Source organism: Alligator mississippiensis, chromosome 15 (genome assembly GCF_030867095.1).
Source record: "Alligator mississippiensis isolate rAllMis1 chromosome 15, rAllMis1, whole genome shotgun sequence".
NCBI lineage: Eukaryota > Metazoa > Chordata > Crocodylia > Alligatoridae > Alligator > Alligator mississippiensis.
In genome coordinates this window covers 33,392,860-33,416,798 of record NC_081838.1, presented here as the reverse complement: position 1 = coordinate 33,416,798, position 23,939 = coordinate 33,392,860, and the positions used below count along the sequence as shown (strand labels likewise).

Here is a 23,939-nt window from a genome sequence, read left to right as displayed (position 1 = left end):
CAAACAATCGGCTTCAGTTCTTCCACATTCAACTTCAGTTAGGTTTGGCAAAAGTGAAGTGTGTGTGTACATTTGTGCACACCTTAAGTGGGAATTTATTCTCAACAATGGTCATATAAGTTCTCCAAATTCTTTAGCATAGCCATTTTTTTTTTTCAGCTATCTGGGGCTGGAGTTCATTTTCAATGTGTAGAGATTCTTGCCTTCTGGGGCAAAAATAATTAAGCTACTCTCCTTACTCCTAAAACATTGCTTCTTGACTTAAGGCATTTGTTTCCAAACTCCGGTTGAAGTTGATTTACATTGATCAACTTCGGTCTGTACTTTATGCAGGTCCTAGTATTGAACTCCTCATTTGGGCAAAAAGCTCAGCAGGGTCCACGAGTGTCTTTCCTGAGAAAAGATTTCACAATTTCCCCCCTCTTCTTTTCCAGGATCGATTCCATGCTGTTTCTCTTATTTTGGCATCTGAATGTCTGGCCTTGTTAAAAAATCAATGGGAGCTTTGAGTTCAGAGTGGCCAGGAGGATTTCATCCATGATGCCTGCTAGGGTGTCAAACAGGTTTCTTGAGAGCAATGCACTTATGATCCCTGTTGTCGGTGATGCTGGAAACCTTTCTTCTTCTCCTCAAAAACCCATACATGCACAATTTGCCTTGGAGACACTGGGAAATAAATGTATCCTCTAGTGTATCCCAAAGTGTTTCTTTTTCCTTATCAGCCCCATAATGATAGTGCAGTGATGGCAGCTTAATATGAGCAGCCCCAGTGATGCCATTCACTGCTACGGAGGTGAAGGTTGCACGTTTATTTTGGAAAATAATGATGCAGTTAATGATAGCACTTGATTTTTGCCCTTCTCTTCCCTGGATTTTTAGGGAGGCTGCTTTGCTTGGCTTGTAAAAAACTGTGTCATTTGTTTTAAAGGTCAAAAGACTCTTGCATTATGATTTTGTAATCGCTAGTAGTGGTGAATGAAATAATTGCAGCATCATTTTAGGTCATTTAACTTTTCGTAGTAAACACACGCAGCAAACTTTTGGATCAGGTCAGCAGAAGCTTGGTTTATTAGAGAATGCATTCTGGACAGACTCATACACAGTTGGAGAATTGTGAAGAGGTCTGACCCCATGCAACAGGTGAGGCGAGTTCATATAGAAAATATGACATCATAAGCATAGAAACAACATATACCAATCAGCATTTGCCATGACTTTGTTAGTAAAGCGCATGTCTTTAATTTATGATTATGTTAGCAAAATTTAAGGGTCTTCTGACTTGTAACCTCAGGGGTCACTTCGTAGATTTCATAGATTTTCATAGACATTAGGGCTGGAAGGGACCTTGGAAGATCATCGAGTCCAGCCCCCTGCCCAAAGGGCAGGAAGTCAGCTGGGTTCATAGGATCCCAGCAAGATGAGCATCCAGTTTGCTCTTGAAGGTGTTCAATGTAGGTGTTTGAACCACGTCCGGTGGCAGGCTGTTCCAGACATTGGGGGCTCGGACAGTAAAGAAATTCTTCCTTATGTCCAGCCTGAAACGGTCAGGCTTCCCTTTTTGGGCTGACTCAGCAGCCTGGTTTGTGGTTACTTTTGTGCTAAGCTTTTGTTTTTTATTAGACTAGGACAGGATGGTCCCAGTCTGTGTTAGTTTGGCAGTTTCAGGTCATGTCCTTTTGATTTCCCCATAGCCTAAGCTGAATACATGTTTTGCACCTTTATACATAAGGAGATTCAACTCCATTTTTCTCTTCTTCCACAAACTCATTGGTTCACGTTCCCATTAGCACCATTAATTCTATTCTATTGTGTGTCTACAAATCCATCCCTCCTATTCTACTAGTAGAAAGGGATATCAAAGTAGTAGTTGGGGGCACCGTGGAATGAGGCAATGTGTTTATTTGTGTCATTCTTGCCGTGCACACTTTCAACCAAACCGGGGAAATTCAATCCCTGAATAGTCATTTGAACTGAATCATACTTCAGCCTTGGAAAAGTTGATCTATTTTATGATTTTGCTGCCTGGATGTAAAAGCAACCACAGCCCAGGCTGCTTATTTCAAATGCTTACAGGATGTCAGAAGGCTTTGGGCCCTTTTCAGTCACACTTTGAGGGCACTATTTTCTCCTTCTCAGAGCTGGGAAAAACTTCATCCTAAGTGATTTGCACAGGATAGTTTAGATTGGGATAATCCTCGGGGAGGGGGTTGAACTAGTTGGCCTCCCAGTGTCCCTACTTCTCTATGATTCTCCAGCCTGACTCACTCCTGTAATCCCATTGATTTCAGTGGGGCTGCTAGTGATCATGCCATATTCACACAAGTCAGGGGTGTGGGCTTAGGTACTGAAGTCAAGTCTCTCTGAACTTGATTCAAAGCTCGATGGAGTCACTGACTTCATTAGCTTTGCTTTGAGCCTCCTGTGATCATCTGCTTTACAGCCACACAGCTCCCTGGGGCATTATACTGTCACTGGCTCCACTGTGCACTGCTCTCGCTCCAGACACAGAGACAGCAGAACGGGTGTTAGTGCTGCTAGGTGAATCATTCATGCCCCTTGCCTTTTCAAGCACTGTTTCTCACTGAGGTTGGCAAGCAAAGAGCAGCTATTCCACCTCTCCATCTGACACAACTCCTCCAAACCAAGATGTCTCTGTCATGCCAGGCTGCTCAGAGGGGCAGAGCATACTGCATTAATTCCACCTTTTTTTCCATCACACAGTTTTTGGCAAACAGCTGTGGATGCTACTAGCTAAATGTTTGGGAACTCCTCCTACATTCACTTCGTAACAGCGTGCCGCAAGGTAGTTTCTGGGCCAGCTAGAACAAAACACTGGTAAAACTATACATACAGGTGCCAAGTTTGTTCGTTCCCCTAAAGATGATAATATTGCCTTGAAAAATGAACTGCAAAGCTAAAATGAAAATCGCAGATGTATGCTTTGAAGGCAACACGCATTGTGTTTTAGTTCACAAACGCAGGTTTGAGAGACCGGGATGGAAGTGGTTATATGTTGCCATTGAGCATTGAGATAAGTTTCAATTATTTTTTGAAATTATTGTCTCTGGAGTGGAGGTTCTTACTGGTTTCCTGAATTCAGCCCTAAAGATTTAAACCAGAAATCATGTTACAAGCACTGAGGTACAGAGGGCCTGATTTCAAAGTGCCTTGCATGTGCTGAAGTGTCATAATCAGCCGTACAAAGCAGATATGAAACCAGTGTGGTGACAGTTTCCACCAGTTTTTGGATTCACTTTGCTCAAATCTGTGGCCAGTCAGGCCCTATGGTACCTCTGATGTCACTGAATGATATAGTCTGGGCTACCTTTAGCATTTCGTAGAGCCTGAAGAGAATTATTTGTAAAAATCACCGAATTTATTTCCCTACTCAATTTCTACCGCAGCCTGGTTAGTGGAGAAATTTAGCACATAAATCTGGGATTAACTCAGTTTTCATTAGCTTTGTGGTTCACTTAAGGAGGCTTTGCTAGCATATATTTTCCGCTGCATATATTAAAATGCACAGTATGCTATTAATGTCCTATGTTTTTGCTAAATTACAACCAGAAGACTATGTTACAATAATTGGCTGCACATTATTTTCTGAGCTGATCTGAGCTCTGTGACAAACATAACCATAAATTAACACAAAACAAGATCCCTTCTTCATGCTGCCATGTAACAAGTGGTCCAAGCAGGAGAGGCACGTGGCCTGCAATTTGGGCGTCTCTGTAAAGCAATTCCAACCAATACAGCACTGCAGTTGTATGTTATATTATGCTCCATTATAATAAAGGAAAGAGCCCATTGGGGTCCTCTCTGGTCCTAGAGTATCTTCTTCATGGTACCAAGGAAACACACTCCCTCCCAAGAGATTGCACATGAGTGAAATGCAACACAGCTACTAATAGAAATACTGTATCAGGAAACTGAAATCAGGTCAAAATCATCCTCAACAGATGGTTTTTCCTATCAAAGTGGTTCATTCACATAAATGCAGATCATCGTGTACAGAGTGGGTTTACCTGTGCATAGTAGGTCAGCCCATGCCCTGGCTAAACTCTGTCAGACCCTGGTTTGGTGAAGACATCGCAGAACAATGGATTGTGGGTTGTCATAGCTGCTATGGGACCTCCGCTGCTTTGCCTCCACCGAATCTCTTTCTGGCCTCTTTGAAGCCAATGTAAAACGTAATTTTCACCCATTAGGGAGTGGAGGAAGTGGTGTTTCACCAGATGGTTTTAAGCAGGTCTTAAGTACTGTGCTTGCCTGGTCCTCTGCACAAAGATGGATTTCACCATCTCATAGTTTGGATGTATTCAGTCTGGGGGCCTTGATTCAGTAAACTATTTCAGCATAACTTCAAGCCTGTGAATCGTGGTAGATGGGTCGGTCTCAACCTGGAAGGGTGTGGGCAGTGGGGTCCCACAGGGCTCGGTCCTTGGACCGATACTCTTTAATGTCTTCATCAGCGACTTGGACGAGGGAGTCAAATGTACTCTGTCCAAGTTTGCAGATGACACAAAGCTATGGGGAGAAGTGGACATGCCGGAGGGCAGGGAACAGCTGCAAGCAGACCTGGACAGGTTAGACAAGTGGGCAGAAAACAACAGGATGCAGTTCAACAAGGAGAAATGCAAAGTGCTGCACCTAGGGAGGAAAAATGTCCAGCACACCTACAGCCTAGGGAATGACCTGCTGGGTGGCACAGAGGTGGAAAGGGATCTTGGAGTCCTAGTGGACTCCAAGATGAACATGAGTCGGCAGTGTGACGAAGCCATCAGAAAAGCCAATGGCATTTTATCGTGCATCAGCAGATGCATGACGAATAGGTCCAGGGAGGTGATACTTCCCCTCTATAGGGCGCTGGTCAGACCGCAGTTGGAGTACTGCGTGCAATTCTGGGCGCCACACTTCAAGAAGGATGCGGATAACCTGGAGAGGGTCCAGAGAAGGGCCACTCGTATGGTCAAGGGCCTGCAGACCAAGCCCTACGAGGAGAGACTAGAGAAACTGGACCTTTTCAGCCTCCGCAAGAGAAGGTTGAGAGGCGACCTTGTGGCTGCCTATAAGTTCATCACGGGGGCACAGAAGGGAATTGGTGAGTATTTATTCACCAAGGCGCCCCCGGGGGTTACAAGAAACAATGGCCACAAGCTAGCAGAGAGCAGATTTAGATTGGACATAAGGAAAAACTTCTTCACAGTTCGAGTGGCCAAGGTCTGGAACGGGCTCCCAAGGGAGGTGGTGCTCTCCCCTACCCTGGGGGTCTTCAAGAGGAGGTTAGATGAGTATCTAGCTGGGGTCATCTAGACCCAGCACTCTTTCCTGCTTATGCAGGGGGTCGGACTCGATGATCTATTGAGGTCCCTTCTGACCCTAACATCTATGAATCCATCTATGAATCTAGTCCTGTCCTCAATGGAATTTGTAGGCTTAAATTTAGTCACACACTTAAGTATATTGTTGAATTAGGGGTGAGAAAAAATCATCCTGTATATTGATAATAGCATACTTGCTATAAAGCCTGTTCCTGTCCCTAGGTTAGGTCCTTTTAGGGAATACTTTGCAGTTCCAGATAATTCTGGTTAAATAAACACTATTAGTAGTGGCGATCATGTTGAGCGAGAAAGTAATTCTGTCAAAATAAAAGGACACAGATTATTAGATGTACTTACTGCTGAAGAGGCTATTTTCTGCCAAGGTGACTGCACTTATTTTCCCAAAAGTGGGATAAAGCACCTGAATATCTAACCAGATAAAATGGACAAGACTGTCTTCATGCAACTGAGTTTCCTTTCCTATGATAGAAAGAATAAAATGAGATTTGCCTTTTCTAATGTGTTCCCTTCAATATATGCTAAGGAATATTAATGAAGAGCCAATGTTCACAGAACATAGCTCATCCTGTAGGAGATAAATGTAATGATTGCATTGCATTATGTTCTGGAAATTCTGTGCACAGTTCTCAGTTATTTGTTTTGCATATTGTATCTTTTTATATAAATCACTGCATTGGTCCCTGAAAGTTCATAATAGGTGAAGTAAATAGTAATCGCATGTGTACCTAGTATTATTTATCTAAGTGTCATGGGGAACTTTGAAAAATCAATTTATTAATTAATAGAATACGTGGTAAAGTATTGTATTGGAAAAACATATATAAGGAAATGTCTTTAGTCACTGAGGGCACAAACGGAAGTTACATCTGTTGCGTGATTGGCCACTTGAAAGTGCTCTGTAGCTGCACCTTTACAGAAGTGCAGGGCTGCAGAGCACTTTAAGAGTGCCTGATCACGTGACAGTCTGAACCCTCATTACTTGAGAGTTCAGATGAAGGCACTCTGAAGCTGAGTGCCTTCATTAACTTCTGTCAGTATGTGCAGGGAGCAGGGCTAGGTTGATGTAGCCTGGTCTCGCCTCCAGTACTATCTTCAGAGTAGGAGGGGGAGAAGGGAGGGGAGGGAGCTCTGTCTGGGGTTTGGCCAGCCTGCACTAGAGGGTGGGGTGGGTGGATCGGAGCCCCCCTGAGATGGGGGCAGGTCACCCGCCCCACCCTCCAGGCAGGCTGGGCAAAGCCTAGAGCCTAGACCAAACTCCTCCTCCTCCCTTTCCCCTTCCCATTCTGAAGATGGCACTGGAGCTGGGAGGGGGGAGGGATGGGGCTAGGGGAGAGGGCAAGCAGCCACTCCAAAATGCAGCTTGATCCCATGACCTCTTGGATCCAATAGTGAATGTCTGTTGGGTTGAGGGGAGAAACGCTCTAGCTCATGGCGCTTCCTGCAAAGCACCATGAGCTAGTGGGAGTTGGACATCTGTCAGTGCCCTGAACTGCAGCTACCTCTGGAGTGAATCGCAACAACTGTTTAACAGCACACTCGAGCAGTATAGAAAATGGAGATCACAGCCAAAGGGATGTACATATGGGTTTTAAGTAGGCAACGTGTAATTTGGTCAGGACATAAGGGTTAACACCTTTATTCCCACAAAAATTGTCATAGTATCTCTAAAGATTGCAAGTGATCAGGACCCTGGTTTCATCATGTTGCATTTTAAAGAGTTACTAACATTGTGCTGCTTGGAGGTGTGCTGAGATGTTGGTTCATCTTGACTCAGAGGGAAGAATGTCAACTAATGAATAACTAATAGCATATCCTGCAGTACCTTGATGTTCTCTGGAGAGCTCCAGTCCTGCTTTGCATGTGAGATCTGATGAGATAAGAGCACAGGATAGTATAGCTGCAGGCACCTCTCTGATAATTCAGCTATTTCTATAATGTCAACTGGCTTCCCATGCAGTAATTCCTGAAGATGAGCCCAGCTCAAGCATTAGCCTTGCCATGTGATTGCATATTCATTTCTTGCCTCCCAAAAGCTTGTTTTTTCAGGTAGTGTAAGACTGGTGTGATGGGTTTTTCTCTCTTGCAGTGGGTTATCTTTTTTTCAGCTGACTTCTTTGGCCTCTTCCTTCCCCTTCCTCCCTTGAAGAGTCTAGTTATCCTAGTGCAGGATCTAAGGGGGAATATTTTTTCCTCTATTTTTTTTCTAACCAGAATCTCAAGTAGCAAGGGCTGGAGATTTCTTTTTTAAAAGTGTGAGTTTTAAAGGTTTTTAACTTTCTCCCCTTTGGAATGAAGAACACATGAGAGACTATTTCCCTTTCAGTTCAATCAGTTGCTATTCATATATAACCACCTGCTTTCATCAGGATTTTTCTTAAGCAGAGAAGTCCCTAAATTGGAACCAGCTTATCAGTTCCCCCTAAACTTTGGCAGAAGTTTGATTTCAGATCACGCCCCCCGCTTGCTCTCATCTTTAAATCTAAAAGCTGGCGGGCAAAGCTGTTAGTTTGGGGAATATATTCGCGATACTTAAATCCTAAAATAACAAATAGCTGGGTGTTTTATATGCTACTTCCATACTGGAAATGAATTCTTGCATCAAATTTTGAAATCTGTTTGATTTACAAAATCCATTTAACACCATCCAGTCACTAGCAGTTGGTGATACATTACTAATGAACTATTAACTTTTATGTACATTTTGTTTTTGGAGATCTGTGGGTGATGCTTGTTTTTCTATTGAAAACATATCGGCTTGGTACCTATCACTGGAAAAGCCTTGCATCCCAGATCCTGAAAATAAATAATGTCCTTCACAGCGGGCAAAAGAAATAGGTACCGTGGTCATTTCCTGGCAGGACACACGGACTTGGCTGAAGACCTGACTACACCGCTAATGTTTGTTATTGCTTGTAGGGCTGTTGTAGGGTAATGTATAGCTGAGTTTGTTGGTCATGTCTTTAGCATGCACTTCATTTGTTTGAAGGGTGAAAACCTGTGGAGCAGTAAAGAAACGTACCACAGCAGTTCTCTGTCAGACATGGTAGTAACACCAGTAAACCCTGGGCAGGACGTCGTATTCTGGAGTGCAGGCCAAAACGAAGAGCACCCCCCAAAGGTACTGGAAATAGAAGATGTTTAAGTCCCAGGCAACACTTGTTATTCATGTCTGATTCATTCTCTGGTCTTTCTTCAGTAAGCATTGACTAATGCTCTTAATCTCTATATACACAACCAGGAGGGTTGCACGCGTGCTTGGTATCTCAATGATGGGCTCATAAAACAGAGAACAACATCCAGGGGAGAATTCAGCTCCTATTGTCTTTTGTTCTTTCTCTCATTTACCCAATTTTTAATCTAGAGTTTAATATCATAACTACTGATAGGAAGTGGTATCACATATTAAATCCAACACGTTACTGTGTGTGAAATCTTGCCTTTAATCAAATAAATGTCAAAATTCCCTTTGGTTTCAATAGAGTCAGGATTACATGGGCCCTTTTCTGTATTGATCCTTACGGTTGGGTTAGAAAAGACTGATAAGATAATAGTAACTTTTCCCCAAGAGTTCAGAATTGGTGTGTTGCCTTAAAAGAGATTTTTCTGGGAAAGATAATATTCTTAAATGCATAAATGCATGAATTTGAATAAGGTTAATTTTATCTGGTAGAACTGTGTGTGCATATGTGTATAAAAGGTCATATAATAGCTGAGTCTGTTAGACCGAATATGTAGTTTCTTTTGCTCCTTTGAAGAATCTAGTTGCACATCAAAGATAGTGCATTAGTTTATATTATACAAAGAATTCTTAGGTAGATGAAAACCAGAGGAGTAAATGCAGGGTAGTTTGCGCATATATATATTAGTACCTCACAGGTGGTGTGAGTGTGAGTGTGTGTGTGTGTGGTACTCTTTTCAAGCAATTGGAAGTAATTCACCTTTGTGAGTAAGAACACATTTTCTTGATCCCACAAGTGCATTTCTGCCCGCTGTAATGCTGAGCCAACCATCATGTGGTTTTACATAAAAAGACATACGCCCCAGAAAGTCCCACTGGAGCATTATGTTTTATGTGTTTTAAGTCTGCTTCTCATATTAATACAGGCCATACATTGGGATTATTAACTGAGCATAAGATACCAGAGTTGCAAACTAAAACCTTTGCTTAAATCTTTAAGGTTCCAGAAAGAACAACCTATAAATGTTACCGGGATCACGTGGGCCATCAAAGATGTCTTTCAAGGTAAGCTCTTCTGTGTATTGGGCTTAAACTAACGTTCACTTATTATCACTAGGAAATCTGAAGTCAGCTCATTAAACACAAAGCCATTACTTCAGTAACTGTATGATCAACACAAGTTCATATTTAATTTAATGGCAATTACACTTGTTCCCTAGTTTGAGCCAGTTACTCATAAAACACCTGGCAAAATGTTCTGATCTTGAACCGTAAACAAGATTTTGAGCCCAATTTTGTACTTCTCCTTTTAGGGCACAGACAGAAGTGACAATTTTCACCCAGTCTGGTCACAGAAAGCAGGTATAGCTGTGACCAAACAAGTGCAGACAGCTTAAAAAGTGGCTGATTGGGTGAAAATCTGACCCCTCATTGCATGAGGGGTCGGATGAAGACGTTTCAAAATAGAGTGTTGTCTGTAACTTCTGTCTGTGCTGCGTGCCAGCCTGTTTTCAGAATGGGAGGGGGAAAAGGGAATGGAGAGAGTTTGGTCTGGGGGGGTTTCAGCCCCTGCTGAAGGGTGGGGTGGGTGTATTGGAGCCCCCCAAGGTGGGGGGGTGGGGCACTCCAGTTCAACCACCTCACCCTCCAAAGCTGGCTGGGAACCCCTAGATCAAGCTCCCTCTGCTCTGTTTCTCCCTCCCATTCTGAAGCAGGGACAGGCTGGGAGAAAGGAGGGGCCATTGCTAGGGGAAACTGGAGGCAGGGCTCCCCCTTGGAGCCAACAATGAACTTCTGTTTGGTCCAGGGGATCATTATAACTCAGAATGCTTCCTGCAAAGCGTTCTGAGTTATACTGGGGAGCTGCACTTCTGTCTGCACCCTTAATGATCCACATGTTATTTTAACAGAAACAAAACTTCTTGTCACTCTGCTTCTTTTTTTTTTTTTACCTTCGGGATAATTTTCACCGTGCTATATGATAATTCCCATAAAGTGTGGTTATAACATATGATCTTTGTGAGGGCCTGATCCTTCAGACTTCTGAAACGTATAGTGCCTGCTTCTAGTAACAGGTCCATTTGTTCCAGATGTGTTTGTGCATCTTGAACATGGTGAACAGACCTGGATGGTTTTGATGTTTGATGTCCTGAATATTGTGCAACCACTTGACCAATGGAGAATACAAGAAAACTTCTTCCGTGGTCATTTGGCAGCATATTATACATCACCTTGGCAGTCTTGTCAATGGCTTTGGGAGATGCAGAATAATGCATGCTATGGCTAATGTGTATCAGGCTCTAGGCAAGTGCTGGAGATCTATGCGTTGTCCATCAATCGGTGTATGCACAATGTGAGCTCTGATTTGCGATACAGGCAGTCCTCAGACTTATGACATAATTGGTTCCTGAAAACTGCGTCTTAAGTCAAAACATAACTCAGAACCATTTTTCCCATAGGAAACAATGTTATAAATGGGGATTGGTTCCTGAACCAAAGCCTGATTCCCTATTTTCACCAAAAATAACCCAGAATTTTGTACTCAATCAATTCTAGATTAATAATATAGCTACATTAATGTATTTGTATTATAAATAGCAATCATATTGATTTGGAAGGACTTCTTTGAGGTGACTTTGCTGGACTTTTTGAAAGGCTCTTGGTTGGACTTCTTGAAGGGTTCTTGGCTGGAGTCTTCTCAGGAGTCTTGGCTGCAGGTTTTTCTGGAGTCTCCTTTGCTTTCTTAAAGAAAGTGTCCAAGCAAGTTTGGACAGATGTTCTCCAGGGACATGGGTGACCCAGTGAACTTGTTCGCTGGCGTGGTGTCGCATCAGAGCAAGTGTTGTAAAGTCAAAACTGACATCATAAAGTTGAAACAGGGTGTCAATTTATAAACGTTGTAAGTGCGAACCGTTGTAACTCAAAACGTTGTAAGTCGAGGACTGCCTGTACAGGTGCCTGCAGCCTCATTCTCCCCATCAGCAGCTTGAAAATGGCACTGGCTCACAAATACCCAGATATATGATGAGATTGGTAGAAGAACTTTAGAAATGTGTTAGTTTGGCCCCAAATCCCGCACTGCAGAGAGCCTAGTGCTGGAACATTGTCCCCAGGATATCTGCCCAAACAGCTATGCCCTTATTTCAAAAAAGGTACAGTGCTGTGATCTCAATGGAAAGTAGATTAAGCTGACATGACAAAGCAGGATGACCTGCTTTTGAAACACTTTACTCTTGACTAGCTGAAGTGGGAAAACATCATCTCAGGTAACTTGCATGAGTAGTAAGTGTTCTCCGTTTAAGAATGATATGATTCTGTACAGAAGGGCAACATGAGCTGATAGTTAAACCGTAGTATTGCGAGTTAGGCAGTCCTGGTCCTGTGGTTTCTAGGTCTTGTTTTATCATCACCTTAGAAAAGTTAGTTTATCTCCTTACACATCCATTTCTTCCTTTCTAAATGGGACTAATAACTACTGTGAGGAGGTGTTTGCACGAGTTCATTAATGTTCATAAGTGCTTTCAAGCCTTGGAACAGAAGCACAAAATGTACTGACATGTTTTTTTTCCTTTGCTTAGCAGTGCCCACCAGCCGTCCCTGGGGGGACATGCTCTGAAACTAGGCAGCAGCAGCAGCTCTCCGACTAGCAAGCAATGGGAGGTGGGATCTCAACAGAGCAACAGATCAGCCTCAGGTGATTCTTAGGTCAATGCTTTATCAGTTAAGATATGCAAGGCTCCTTTTGCACGAAATCCTGGCTGTGAAATCTCTTATCTCTACACTGTGGGGTTTTTTTTAATTGCATACCTGGTACAGAAAAGAGACTGATTGCTTTCTGGGTTTCCTGGCCTGTTTTCCTAAGAGAGAAATTCTTCTTATTTTGAGTCCAAAAGTTGCCTGTGAGCCTGTTTCCAGGCAGGACATTTGAATGGTCTCAGTTAGGAAGTTAACAAAAAATCAGTTGTGTTTTTATTTATCCACCGTGTTGAAAGTCAGCAGAGCTGGTTCAGAAGGTAGATTGTCCCAATTAGAAGGCAAATGCTGACTTGCCGGTGTTTTCTTCCTAACCTCGCGCTACTTTATTGCATTGCTTGCTAACGAGATGATGCAGTTTAGCAGCTGTTGCACATTAATGCTTCTGCACTCTGATATCATGTTGGCCAAAGAAAACATGAGGATTCTTGTTCAGCATCTTCTGAAACATTCTTTCAGTGTATTATAATTATTAAAAACAGAGTGGAATGGGGGAAAGGGGCAAAATGTAGGAGATAGAAGCAACCACATGAAGTGCAAGCAAACTGCAAGCTGATGGAAGGTGTTGTATCATGATTTGTGCATGATGACTCACATAGCTCATGCTGTGATTACAGCAAATGTGAGGTTAATGCCAATTTATGACAAAGTCTGATTCCTCCTAAATAAGTAGCTTGAAACTCCAGCTGGCTTGGGGCCCTGAGGAGAAAGTAAGCAGCTTGGCAGCTTTATTCCTCTCTTGTTGTCTCTAAATGTATTTTAATTATACACACAAACAATTATGATATTATATATAATACATTAAATTATATCATATAATTGTATGTATAAAAATAAGTAGTCTGTGATGGTTGTGTCTGGAATCCATTTATATTAATTGAACCTGACTGTCCATCATGCATACGCGCTATAAAATGTTAGCACAAGTGGGTTTAAAATGCCACCATGTGTTATCATAAAGCAGGAAAAACCAGTCCCATTTTGGTAAAGTAAAAATGTTCAGGTACTCACCGAAATGAACTCCGTATGTCATTAAAAGACAAAAAAAATATATATATATTTTTAAAGGGAGGTTCATTTTGGTAATTTAAAGCATATGCTAAATGAAGGAGAAATTGCTTCTTTATTAGATTTCTACAGTCAAGGCTATTTTGCTATAGATGACTAACCAAAGTAGGAGCATTTTGCTTCAAGAAGAACACACAGGTTGTTTCTTTTGCTGTTAGGTCATTTTATGTTTGAATAAAAATGTAGTGATGAACAATCATGCAGTGGCCTAATTCTGCCTTGCATGATGTGTAACTCATGTGCTATTCTGGTCAGGAGAAATGCAAGCCTCACCAGCTATAGAAAGAATAGAAAACCTCCCCTGCAGTTTAAAGAGTCTCCTTGGGTGCTTAAGTGCAATTAAATTACAGCTATTTTGGCAAGTGATGTTCAAGGAAGAGCTTGTTACTGTTCCAAACCCAGAGGAACAGTGAATGTGATGTGAAAAGGGCTGTAAATACAGTCGAATTGATCTTGCAGCATAGTTGATTCAAAAAGCGACTGGTAACAAGCTAGGAATCAAATAGAAAATGCATGTATAATGATGATCATCAAAGGTATAATGCACATATAATGATGATCGTCAAACTGCCTCAATATACAAATGAGGTTATTGCATCCTAACGTATACAGGCTAGATTGTCCCACCCTTGCACAAAGCACTTCTGTGTTTGCATGTGGTCCACTTCCATCCCTAGTGCATATACAGAAGAGAACAGTGAAGGCTTGTGGAGGCCAACACATCAGTCCCAGCCCCGGCATGTCCTTTCTGACCCGTGCTTAGTTCCTGCGTGTAGATCTGCTTGTCTTCCACCATATGCGGTGGCTGTGTGGTTTCCACAGGGCTCATCTCACCCCTTGCAGAAGTGCATTGCCCTCCACTAGATTTCAGAATTATACAGCCAGGCAGAGAGCTCTCTCTGATTAGCTAAACCCTAACGCTACTGTCTACAACTCTTTTGCAGGGAATCAAGGACTGTCTAAGGCAGAGAACCCCCTGTCCCCCAACCACGTGCAGTGGTGCAAGAAGTCTGAAAACACTCCTCATCTGACCCAGGTTTCAGTCGCTTTTACGGGGGTGGTTTTCACTATCAATACTATTTCTGTTTTGTTCACAGTTTCTATGGCGCAGACATTTAGAAAGGGTTAACACAATTGTAACCTGTGTTTAAATAAATGATTAATCAATTGTTGTTGAAGCCAAAGGTAACGAGGTGGCTGATAGACATGGCTTATAACTATCTGGAACGTGTTGTACTGCCGGGCTTATAACCAGCTTGAACATATGCCACTCCTGGCCATAACACGCTTGATAATTTATTAACCCTTCAGAAGACATAGATAATATGCCATTGATGTAAAGTGGAACTTTCTGTGTGTGTCTTATTTGTTAAATCAGCCTTGTAACGTTTGCTGGCTGCCTCTCACTCCAGATAACCGGAGCTAATAGTGCCTTTGGCAAGAGATTAGAAGTGGAATGGTTGGTATTTTAAAAGTTGCAGGGAAGGGTCTCAATGGCTTGAAGTAATGCAGAGCCAGACCACACATCAAATTTAAAGCAAGGCAGTGGTGTCCTAAAGTTTGTAACATCCATTAGTGATGGAGGAGGAAGGTGCAGTGATGCTTGTCGATGACTTGGGAGAACTGAGAGCCCCTGTGTGACCGGAGTGCCTAAAGCCGGGCTGAGCTGTAGTCTCAGCTCCCATGTATAAAACTGAGAATGACCCGCCTCTGTTTTACAGAGATGTTGTGGCTATGAGTGCTTTAAAGATGATGAGGATCTGAGAGATTCTGGTAATGAGGCTGCCCTTAAGCTCAACTCTACCTCATCACTACCTCATTCATTTACCACATCCAGGGTTAAATAGTGCTGCTGTGCTCTCAGCTGATCTCCCTCTAGATTAGCATCAAAGCTACTATCTGAATGAGTGGTGTCAAGGATCACAGACACAGTGGAAGCCAAGGGCTCAGGGGGCTTTGGCCACTGAGTCTCACTAGAGATGGTCCTTCCAATTTAGGGCCAAATGCTGGCCTTTAGCCACTACCGAGGTTGCTGTCTGCAACCCCCCGGAGGAACAGACACGGCTCAACGGGCTTGTGAGAACGCGCCAGCAAAATTAAAGTGGGACATTTCATGTTTTTCCTGCGCACAGTGCTTTTCCCTTCAAGGGTTTTCATCACAGGCATTAGAACTCCTCCTTTAAATAGCATGAAGACAAAGCCAGATTGTCCCCCAGGAACTGAGATGTAGCTGATTTTTTTTTTTTTTTAAACAGATCAGATGAGCAGCAGCTGTACTGCTAATGACTCTGAGGATGCTCTGCTAAAATACAGTGAGATGTTTCAGCCTTTGATTTAATATCTTAGTTAAAATTAACCACATTCCATTGCTAGGGGATTGCAGTCATTTCAGTTTAGCTCATTATTCTTTTTGAAATCTCAAGCTTTAGTTTTGTACCATTGAAGAGTCTTATCTTTTTAATAAATATTCGCAGCATAAAAGGTATGGTAACTACTTATGCTGGCACCAATTGGAAGTGCAATGACATGGTTGCTCCTGTGGTTTTGCACTGGAAAAATGCAACTGAATTTCCTTTATTCAGAGCCCAGGCTTCTTTGCCAAGGGAAAGGACGGTGCCAACTCGTTCTGGAAAGCAGCAGAATATGCATCATCGAGTGATGAAGTAGGCAGCAGTGATGATGATGATGTAAATCACACAGGTTGGGGTGTTTTGCTTTTCTTATATATTTCTAAGTATTGAAGGAGAACTGGGTCCACATCTTCAGCGATAACTGTGCATTGCTCCACTGAACTCAGTGCACTGTATTTCCACCAGTTTAGAATTTCATCAATTATATTTTCTGAATATTTGAGTGCTGCAGAATTATTGCAGGTATCGGATCATACATCTCGGATTTGCAATTTTTTACCAAGTTGGTCTTACAACAACATATTCTTCTGTAGCTTCCAGCTCACACTCACATGCACACTCTTTCTCTTCTTTTTTTTGACTGCAGTGCTTACCAGTCATTCAAAATGTATATTTTGCTGAGAATTAATTGAGTGAAACGAAATGGCTATTCCAAATGACTTAGAGCAAAGTGATCAATCAATGAAGCGTGCTGTTTGAAACTACAAACCAAATTCTTTCCAGCATCTTCTGATTTTTCTTCAAAGAAGCTGCCTAGTTAATTCATGTTCTAGGATGTTTTCAAAATGTACCGTGGTTGCACAGAGCTCCCTGGGATGGGACTGCTTCTGGTCTAACCTGATGGTACAGGGTTTAGTCAACCTACAGGAAGAGATGAAGAGATTTATAACTTGCTTGGCAAGGCAATTGTTTGGCTTATTACCTGTTGTTTCCACTGGGCTGCTATGAAAGCAGAGTTTTCAGGCCTGCATATGCTCCCTCTTTGTGTGTTTTGAGTCCATTTTCAAGCCACAGTGGGAGGAAGAGGAGAAATATATAGAAAGTGCCACTCATTTGAGCCACCTGAAAGTGATTTTAATTGAATGAGTTGTTTTCCCCAATTTTTCTCCTCCAACCCACCCACCGTGATTTGAAAAAGAATTTTTTTAAAATCAGACATAAGCTGACCTCAGAAAATCTGAAGAAGAAAAAAAGTATTGCCTTGCTATGAGATTTACATTATTTAAGCCTTAACATTTTGTGGCCCCTTCCTGCTAGAATCATTCTGAAGTGCCTTGTCATGGTCACGTTACGTTGGTGGTTCTCAACCATTTTAGGCTGAAGACACCCCTTGATATACTCAAGGCACCCTTTGGAAAATGTCAGCTCTTAGTTGTCACTCTGTTTTTTACTATAATAGAGCAATTCTTCTATTTCAAGGAAATCAGAAATACCAGAACAGCTCATTTTTAACAATATGGATTCTGTGTTGAAATCTCCGAGTTTATCTTGTGAATCATGTTTGCACAACTAAGGCTGCGTCCAGATGAGTGCGGGCATGTGGTATGTGGCGGTGGAGACCTGTCTGTAACACCATGCACCACACATGCCAGTGTGCCCCATGCTGCTACTTTGCAGCACGTGGGGTTTTTCCCCCCGGGAGATCCCTGGGTCAAAAAACCTACGGGGAAAAAAAGTGAGGTGGCGCATGTGGCAGCAGCATGCACCGCCCAAAACAGGAGCCTGGCTGAGCAGAGCCATGCTCCGGCTGCAGGCCATGCTGCTAGCTGTAGGAGCACCACGGCTGCATCTCCCCAGGGCCCCAGGTAAGGCTGCTGGATCCAGCATGGTTGCTGGCCACAGCCTTCCCTACCCCACCCGGGGCAACCTACCATGTGCCAGAGCACACATGGCACAGGTGTTCCCCAGGGACAAATAGCAGCAGCATACCTTGTACTGCTACTACTTGTCCTTGGGGAACACTCATGCCATGCAAGCTGCTTGTCCTCCAGGAAAGATGCCATGCTACTGCTACTGGCCCCCGGGGAAACAAGCAGCCGTACTCGTCTGGATACAGCCAAATAGTGCTAACACTGTGTGCTTCCCCATAGCACCCTAGAAAGGATCTCAAGGCACCCCTGGGTGTTGCAGCACCCTGTTTAAGAATCACTGCTTTAAATCTACATAAATTAGTACATGGCTTTGATGACTGAGTGCTACAGGGCCTTTTGTGAAAGGGGCAGAACAGCGTGACCCTCGCATGCGCTTTGTCTTTGTATACCTGGAGCCATAGCAAGAGCTTCTGTAAAATCAGAAGTGTCACATTGCCTATTAACTGAGTCCCTCCACATCGGCTGAGCAACCTTTCAATTGAAAGTAGATCCTGCGGGAAACATACCCTGATTAACTCTAATTGGGTAGAGGAAAGTAGGGATGGGGGAGGGTCAAAGTAAAATCTGTAGCCAGTCCTGAAACTGTTCATGGCCTGGAAAGCTTCCATTGCCACCGCTCTTAGGTTAAAACCTTTCCTGTGTTTATAAAGCATCTCCAGAGCCCTGTTAAGAGAGTGGGAGTCTTTTCATGCACTTGTGTGGACTTTGGAAGAAACACTTAAGGCCAGAGTCTAGCTGGCCATTTCACAGAGGGAATATTTCCTTGTCCCTAATTAGACTGCAAAGCTGCTTTGCTATATGCTCATATTTTGGCTGAGTATAAAGGAGACAGAGCCACAGCTCACATAATATGTTCTGTCTCAGAGAAGGCATGAATGAGACATGTCCATTGATGCTGAGGCATAGGGATGTCCTTTGAAGAACAACCTTTGTGTATGTGCCCACAAGGGCAGCTGTCTTTCCCCGCGCCTTCAGCAGTGTCACACGTGCCGCTAGTTTTCTGTTGTGCTTATGTGTGAGATTAGCCAGAATTTGTCCACTTTCTTTTTAGTAAAGGACTTCAGTGCATGGGACCTAGCTGAACCAAACTCTCTATATGTCTGTCCAGTGTACGTACATGTTTACCACACTGCATAATGTCCCCACTTCACTGAGACTACATCCTCCTAGGACACGGGTAGTGTTCAAATAACTCCAAATCCCTCTAAATCAAAGGATTTCCTCTGGCTAATTTTGAAAGATCCATTTCATATATCAGCCTGAACGTAGGAAACTTGCATACAAATCTTAAACAGGGAGTCCCTTTGCATTTCTTTGGTCCTAGTTAATAAAAGTGGATATTAATATTTTGGAAGGTCAAATCCTGCTCACTTTCTTCATAATAGCAATCTCAATAATCCTCGGTAAACTCTCCCCTGTCCTATTGTGCTTCATTCCATTTTTATTATATATGCAAATGTTTGATTTAATCCTGCCTGCAAAAGGAAATCACCGCACATCTTTCAGTTCCGTTTTTCTTCAGTATGACGGCCCCTTTCACTGACCTGCCGCCTCGGTTATTGCCTTTAAGTACAAAAAGTGTCTCCCACCAATTGTGATGCAATGCAACTAGTGTAGTGGAAAACTTCACAGCAGGATCCAGAATTCTAGCAATTTACAGACACCGGGGGGAAAAACAAATAAAGTAAGCCTAATGGATTGTAATAATGTGAGTGCAGTAGCACAAACACCGTATACAAATATGGGGACAGTTCTTTGCTGGGTAATCGACCATTGCCCTAGCTTTTAGGTCAATAAACTGCTTGAAGAAAAGTGCCCTGTGGAAACAGTGATCATTCGTGGCCAACTTTTGCTATAAGAATGTAAGGAGTGACCTAGAAACTACTATGCAAAGCCTAAGCAAAAGTCTCTGTTATGTGACGAATGCCCATCTGCAATGATAAGGAGGAGACAGTCTTAGATAAAGGAGGCTTGAAAACAAAAGCAGAATCAGAGTACTGGGTCAAAGAGATCATTAAAATACTAAAAATCACGCCCCTAGGTGGGGAAAAGGTATGCTAATGAAACATACATGTATGTTAATGAGATACATAGCTAAAACACAGGTATAGAGACATGCTCAGTAAAGAACTCCTTACGTCACTCCTTTATAGCCAATTAGCGAACAAGGATGCTTATGAAGGTCCAAAACCCCTGTATAAAAGTGGCTTAGAATTGAAAATCTGGTGTGCTTGTTATGTGAAATTATTCCGCTTGCACCTTTTATTGCTAGCAATAAATCTTCTTTATACTTTCACACCTGGTACCTTTATTGGCCTTTGCGTACCGGGCACAAACCCAGACTTGAGCTGGGGCTCAACAAGAATAGGTGTTCTCCCCATTTGTTTCCAGTCTTGGCTATTCATTTGGTTGTAGTTGTACCGAGTGGGACAAAGCACGATACCTTCTGAGAGATTTTTCTTCACAGTAGGAAGACTGGTTCTGGACAACGTTATGTAGTTAAGAGCCAAATATCAGTTGCCTAAGTGAAATGATGTTTGACAAAATGATGCTGGAAACTCGGGAGGGGGGGGGGAAACTAAAGTAATCTCTCAAGATAGGAAGGGGTTCTACTTGCAAGTGAGCGTCAGCATAAAGTCTCTGTAGATATGTGCGCAAGCTAATCATGGAAGAAGAAATATCAAAGTGTAGCTGGTAACTGTTAATTATGAGTAGTTACTTCGAAAATGTTTGTGTTTTGGGTGGGTTTTTTTCCTCTTGGATTGGTTCTGCTCATTAATTGGAATTTGTTACCAGGCAACCGCTAAGTAATAGAGCGGCAGATTCCTCAAGGACAAGAGCTCCGTATGGAATTGAACTGAAACCTCAAAGCATCGTTGTGGAGCAGAAGGTAATTTGGCCATGCTGAGGCAGTGGGTATGATGTGTAGGGGAGTCAGAGCCCTCATAACTGCTAACGCACACGAGGACTGCCCTTTCCATTTCTTCTCAACAGCAGTCAGGCATTTCCTGTAAAGTCTCGATCTGCATTTGCAAAGCATAGGTACAAACACTAAAATAAAGAAGTCCTATATCAGGTTTTTTTTTTTCCTTATAATAATCCACTCATAGACTAGTTACTTTCCAGGTATAGGAGCTTTTCATATCAACACATTTATTAAAGGCACAAAGCCTTTCATTTAGCAGAGCCTAAATGAAGCACTGCTATCAATAATAATACATCATTTGGATTATTGCCACTAGCTGACAGCCTTGACCTACTTTATAACCTTTACAGCGTAGAGAAAAATATCTTCTCACTTCTTAAAATATTGCCTGAAGGAGAATCACATCAGGCCTGTTCATTTAAAGACAAAGGAGGCCCACAAAGCATCGTGGTGCTCTCTCAGTTGCCCTCTTTGGGTTCGGCTCCACTGCTTTACCAAGGAAACACTGGACATTTTTAAATGCGCTCCGGGAGGAGGGCACTTTAATTAAAGCCTCTGTAATTAAAGTGCCCACAGCCTCTCACATATCAAAATGGCAGCGGGGCGCTTTAACTAAAGCTCATCGCTAATACAGGAGACATAGAGGCTGCTGGAGTGCGCTAATTGGCACACTCCAGCAAACTCCATTAATCAATTAATGAAGTCTGTCCTGATGTGCTGTAATTGCAGCACACCAGAGCAGCCTTCCCCCATGTCTACAGGCACCCGCTACTTCCAGAGCACAGGCTAGTCTTGTGGGTATAAGGCAGAGACACAATCAAGTAAAATCAAACCACTGCAAGAAGCTATATTCTCTGTCACTGCCTTGGAAACACAAACGCTAATAAGGGCAATGTTTGCATTTGTGGAGACACCTTTCTTTTATACATCCCTTTAAAGCACTTTTCAAACTTGAATGAATTTGTTCTCATTCAGCAGAGGGTGAAGGTGAAGCCGAGTGAGATTGAACATCCTGACTGCTGTCTCAGAGACGTCGGTGATGGGGCTAGGAAGAGGGCACCAGTTCTCTAACCCCAAGCTAGACCACTGAGCTTTAGTCATTTGGTCCTTTGACCTTGGGGGAAAGAATTAGATGGCATTCCCCCCGCCCCGCACCCCATGAAGAACCCTTTTAGGGGAAGAGCACTGAGGGCCCCGCTTCCAAGAGAAAATCATAAATAAATGATGAATTTTGAAAACACAATCAAGAAGAATAGAAAATTATTCATGGCATCCCTTTAACTTGCAATTAATGACTTTTAAATGGAAAATGGTTTCTATTTAAAATGACTTCCTTTTGTGTTTAGATATATTGGCTGGCATTCTATAAGGTTTCAGCAGGCTGTTTGTCACAGGCAGTGAACTGCCCTGAGAACTGCCTTGGATTCAGCTAGCCAGAAATTGGGCTCTTGTTTTATCAAGGCAAAAAAAACACAAAGGAAGAAATATCTGATGTGAAATTTAGCATCTCATCCTTTCCTGTATCTCAGGAAATGACCTTGGTCCTCAGCTCCGACCTTCTCCTTGATACTTCACAGTTGGGGGGTGCATCCTTCCATACTGTCCTTGCCATCGGGAGCGCAGTTTGCCCTTCCCAGGACCGTTTACAGATCCCAGCTCAAGCTGCGTCTCTTCCTCTAGCTGAAAACTGGTGGCCCTGGTTTCCCTGTCCTCGGGTTTGGTTTTTTTTTGTGATGGCCATTGCCCCCCGTCACCTTCTGCCCTGCTATATCTCTAGGTCCTGCTTATGCAATGGCTTGTAACTTGCCTAAGTTACATGGAGTTGCCTGTTAGCAATGGGCTGCGGTCCTATTAGGGAATGTTGCAACACGAAAGTGCCTTTTGTTGGCAAAGCTGACCCATCTTGAATGAATGTGACACTTTTATAATGAAACCTTGCAACTAATGCAAGTGAAAGGTTTAATGAAGAACCCTGGTGTAATGCAATGCTGGGATCGAGACACTTTTGAGTTCAGATCCTGGATCTGACATCGGTGATCTTAGGCCGAGTTACACTTCCACATGTTACACAATAGGGTGCAAGTGTGTCAGACAATGAGTTGTAACTTCCAAACCTCGTCTCCTGTGCAGGATAAATTTGGAGGGAAACAAAGTTCCAGCACCTACGAAGGGCTTTGGAGCATAAACAACCAGAACTATCTCCTGCCAGATCTCCTCCAGCAAAGCCAGATTTCTGACTCCTCAACAAACCAGCAAAAGGTTACGCAGAATAGTCAGGGAGCCCAGAAAAAATCCGCGAATAATAAGGTACAGCTTCCAGCTTCAAGACTCACTGCAATAGCCCTCGTTTCTCCTTGGGCAAAGGGACCCAGAGTTTGATTCAGTTGCCTGGAGCCACTCTTTCTGGAGAGACCGGTTACCTCTGATCCCTCTCTTCTCTGAGGCAATGTCTGTGCTGCCTCCCCGTTGAGCCTGGGACTAATGCCAAGAAAGGTTCCCACCCACTCAGCCCGGCATTGTGCTTGGCCAGCCTCAGCAATTGGGAGCATAGATGGCTCAGAGAGGTCCTGAGCACAAGACCAGGGCCGGGGACTGAGTACTGTGCTGGGGGAACATGCCCAGGAGTTTGCAAAGTTCTCATCCCTGCGTGCACGTGCAGAGCAGGAGAGACTGGGCAAGGCTTGTTCCTTGGCAGCAGTCCCAGGCTCTACAGGGAGGCCATAAAGCCATGGCTGAAAGAACTTGCTAATCTGTTCCTCCATCCATTCCTCCCATCCCTCTGTCCCCTTGCTCTTCATCTCCTTCCTGTCACTCCTCTTCTGCACAAGCAAAAAATGGTTTGGCAGTTACTGTTCTTTTCCCCACTTCCCACAGTGAAATGCGCTCAGCCCTGCACTAGTGGCTGCCTTAGTGGCTCATCCTCCCTGTGCTCTGTAACACTAAACACTATGCAAATAGGGCACAGACTGAAAAAATGTGCATCAGCAACATCAATGGAAAATTGCTAGCAGAACCAGTCCAAGGGTGGCTTGAAAGGTGGGGAGAGAGAGAGAGCATGTTAGTGGGTGCAAGGAATACTCCATCATGGGAAAGAGCCTCCAAAAAGGGCACTGGCTACCACAGCAGTATCCTCCTTGGAAAGTCTGAGTAATGCCCTGCTCCAAATCAGGGAGCAGTGAGGTGCCTCTTCCCCTTAGTCTTCCCCTTGGGGCCAATTATTTCATTGCACTGCTGTGCCTGGTGAGGAGCCTTGTCCCAACTTTCTCCTTAGGCTTCCTATGGAGGAATTGAATTTGTACTGTAGAACTTGGCTGCAGAATTAGTGTCTGCATCTAATGGTATAGTATGCATATACTGGCATCGATGCATAATGTCTGCTTCCCTAATATC

The 23,939-nt window shown here is 43.3% G+C and overlaps 1 protein-coding gene across 1 annotated transcript in view; it reads left to right on the top strand.

Moving 5' to 3' along the window:
• LOC106738559 (mitogen-activated protein kinase kinase kinase kinase 4) overlaps nucleotides 1–23,939 on the top strand; it is an 83,643-nt gene that overhangs the window by 27,358 nt on the left and 32,346 nt on the right. The window contains 7 exon segments of the mRNA XM_059718149.1: nucleotides 8,329–8,460; nucleotides 9,521–9,585; nucleotides 12,099–12,214; nucleotides 14,286–14,383; nucleotides 15,924–16,036; nucleotides 20,414–20,513; nucleotides 22,680–22,856. Of these exon segments, the coding sequence (XP_059574132.1) occupies nucleotides 8,329–8,460; nucleotides 9,521–9,585; nucleotides 12,099–12,214; nucleotides 14,286–14,383; nucleotides 15,924–16,036; nucleotides 20,414–20,513; nucleotides 22,680–22,856 (801 nt within the window).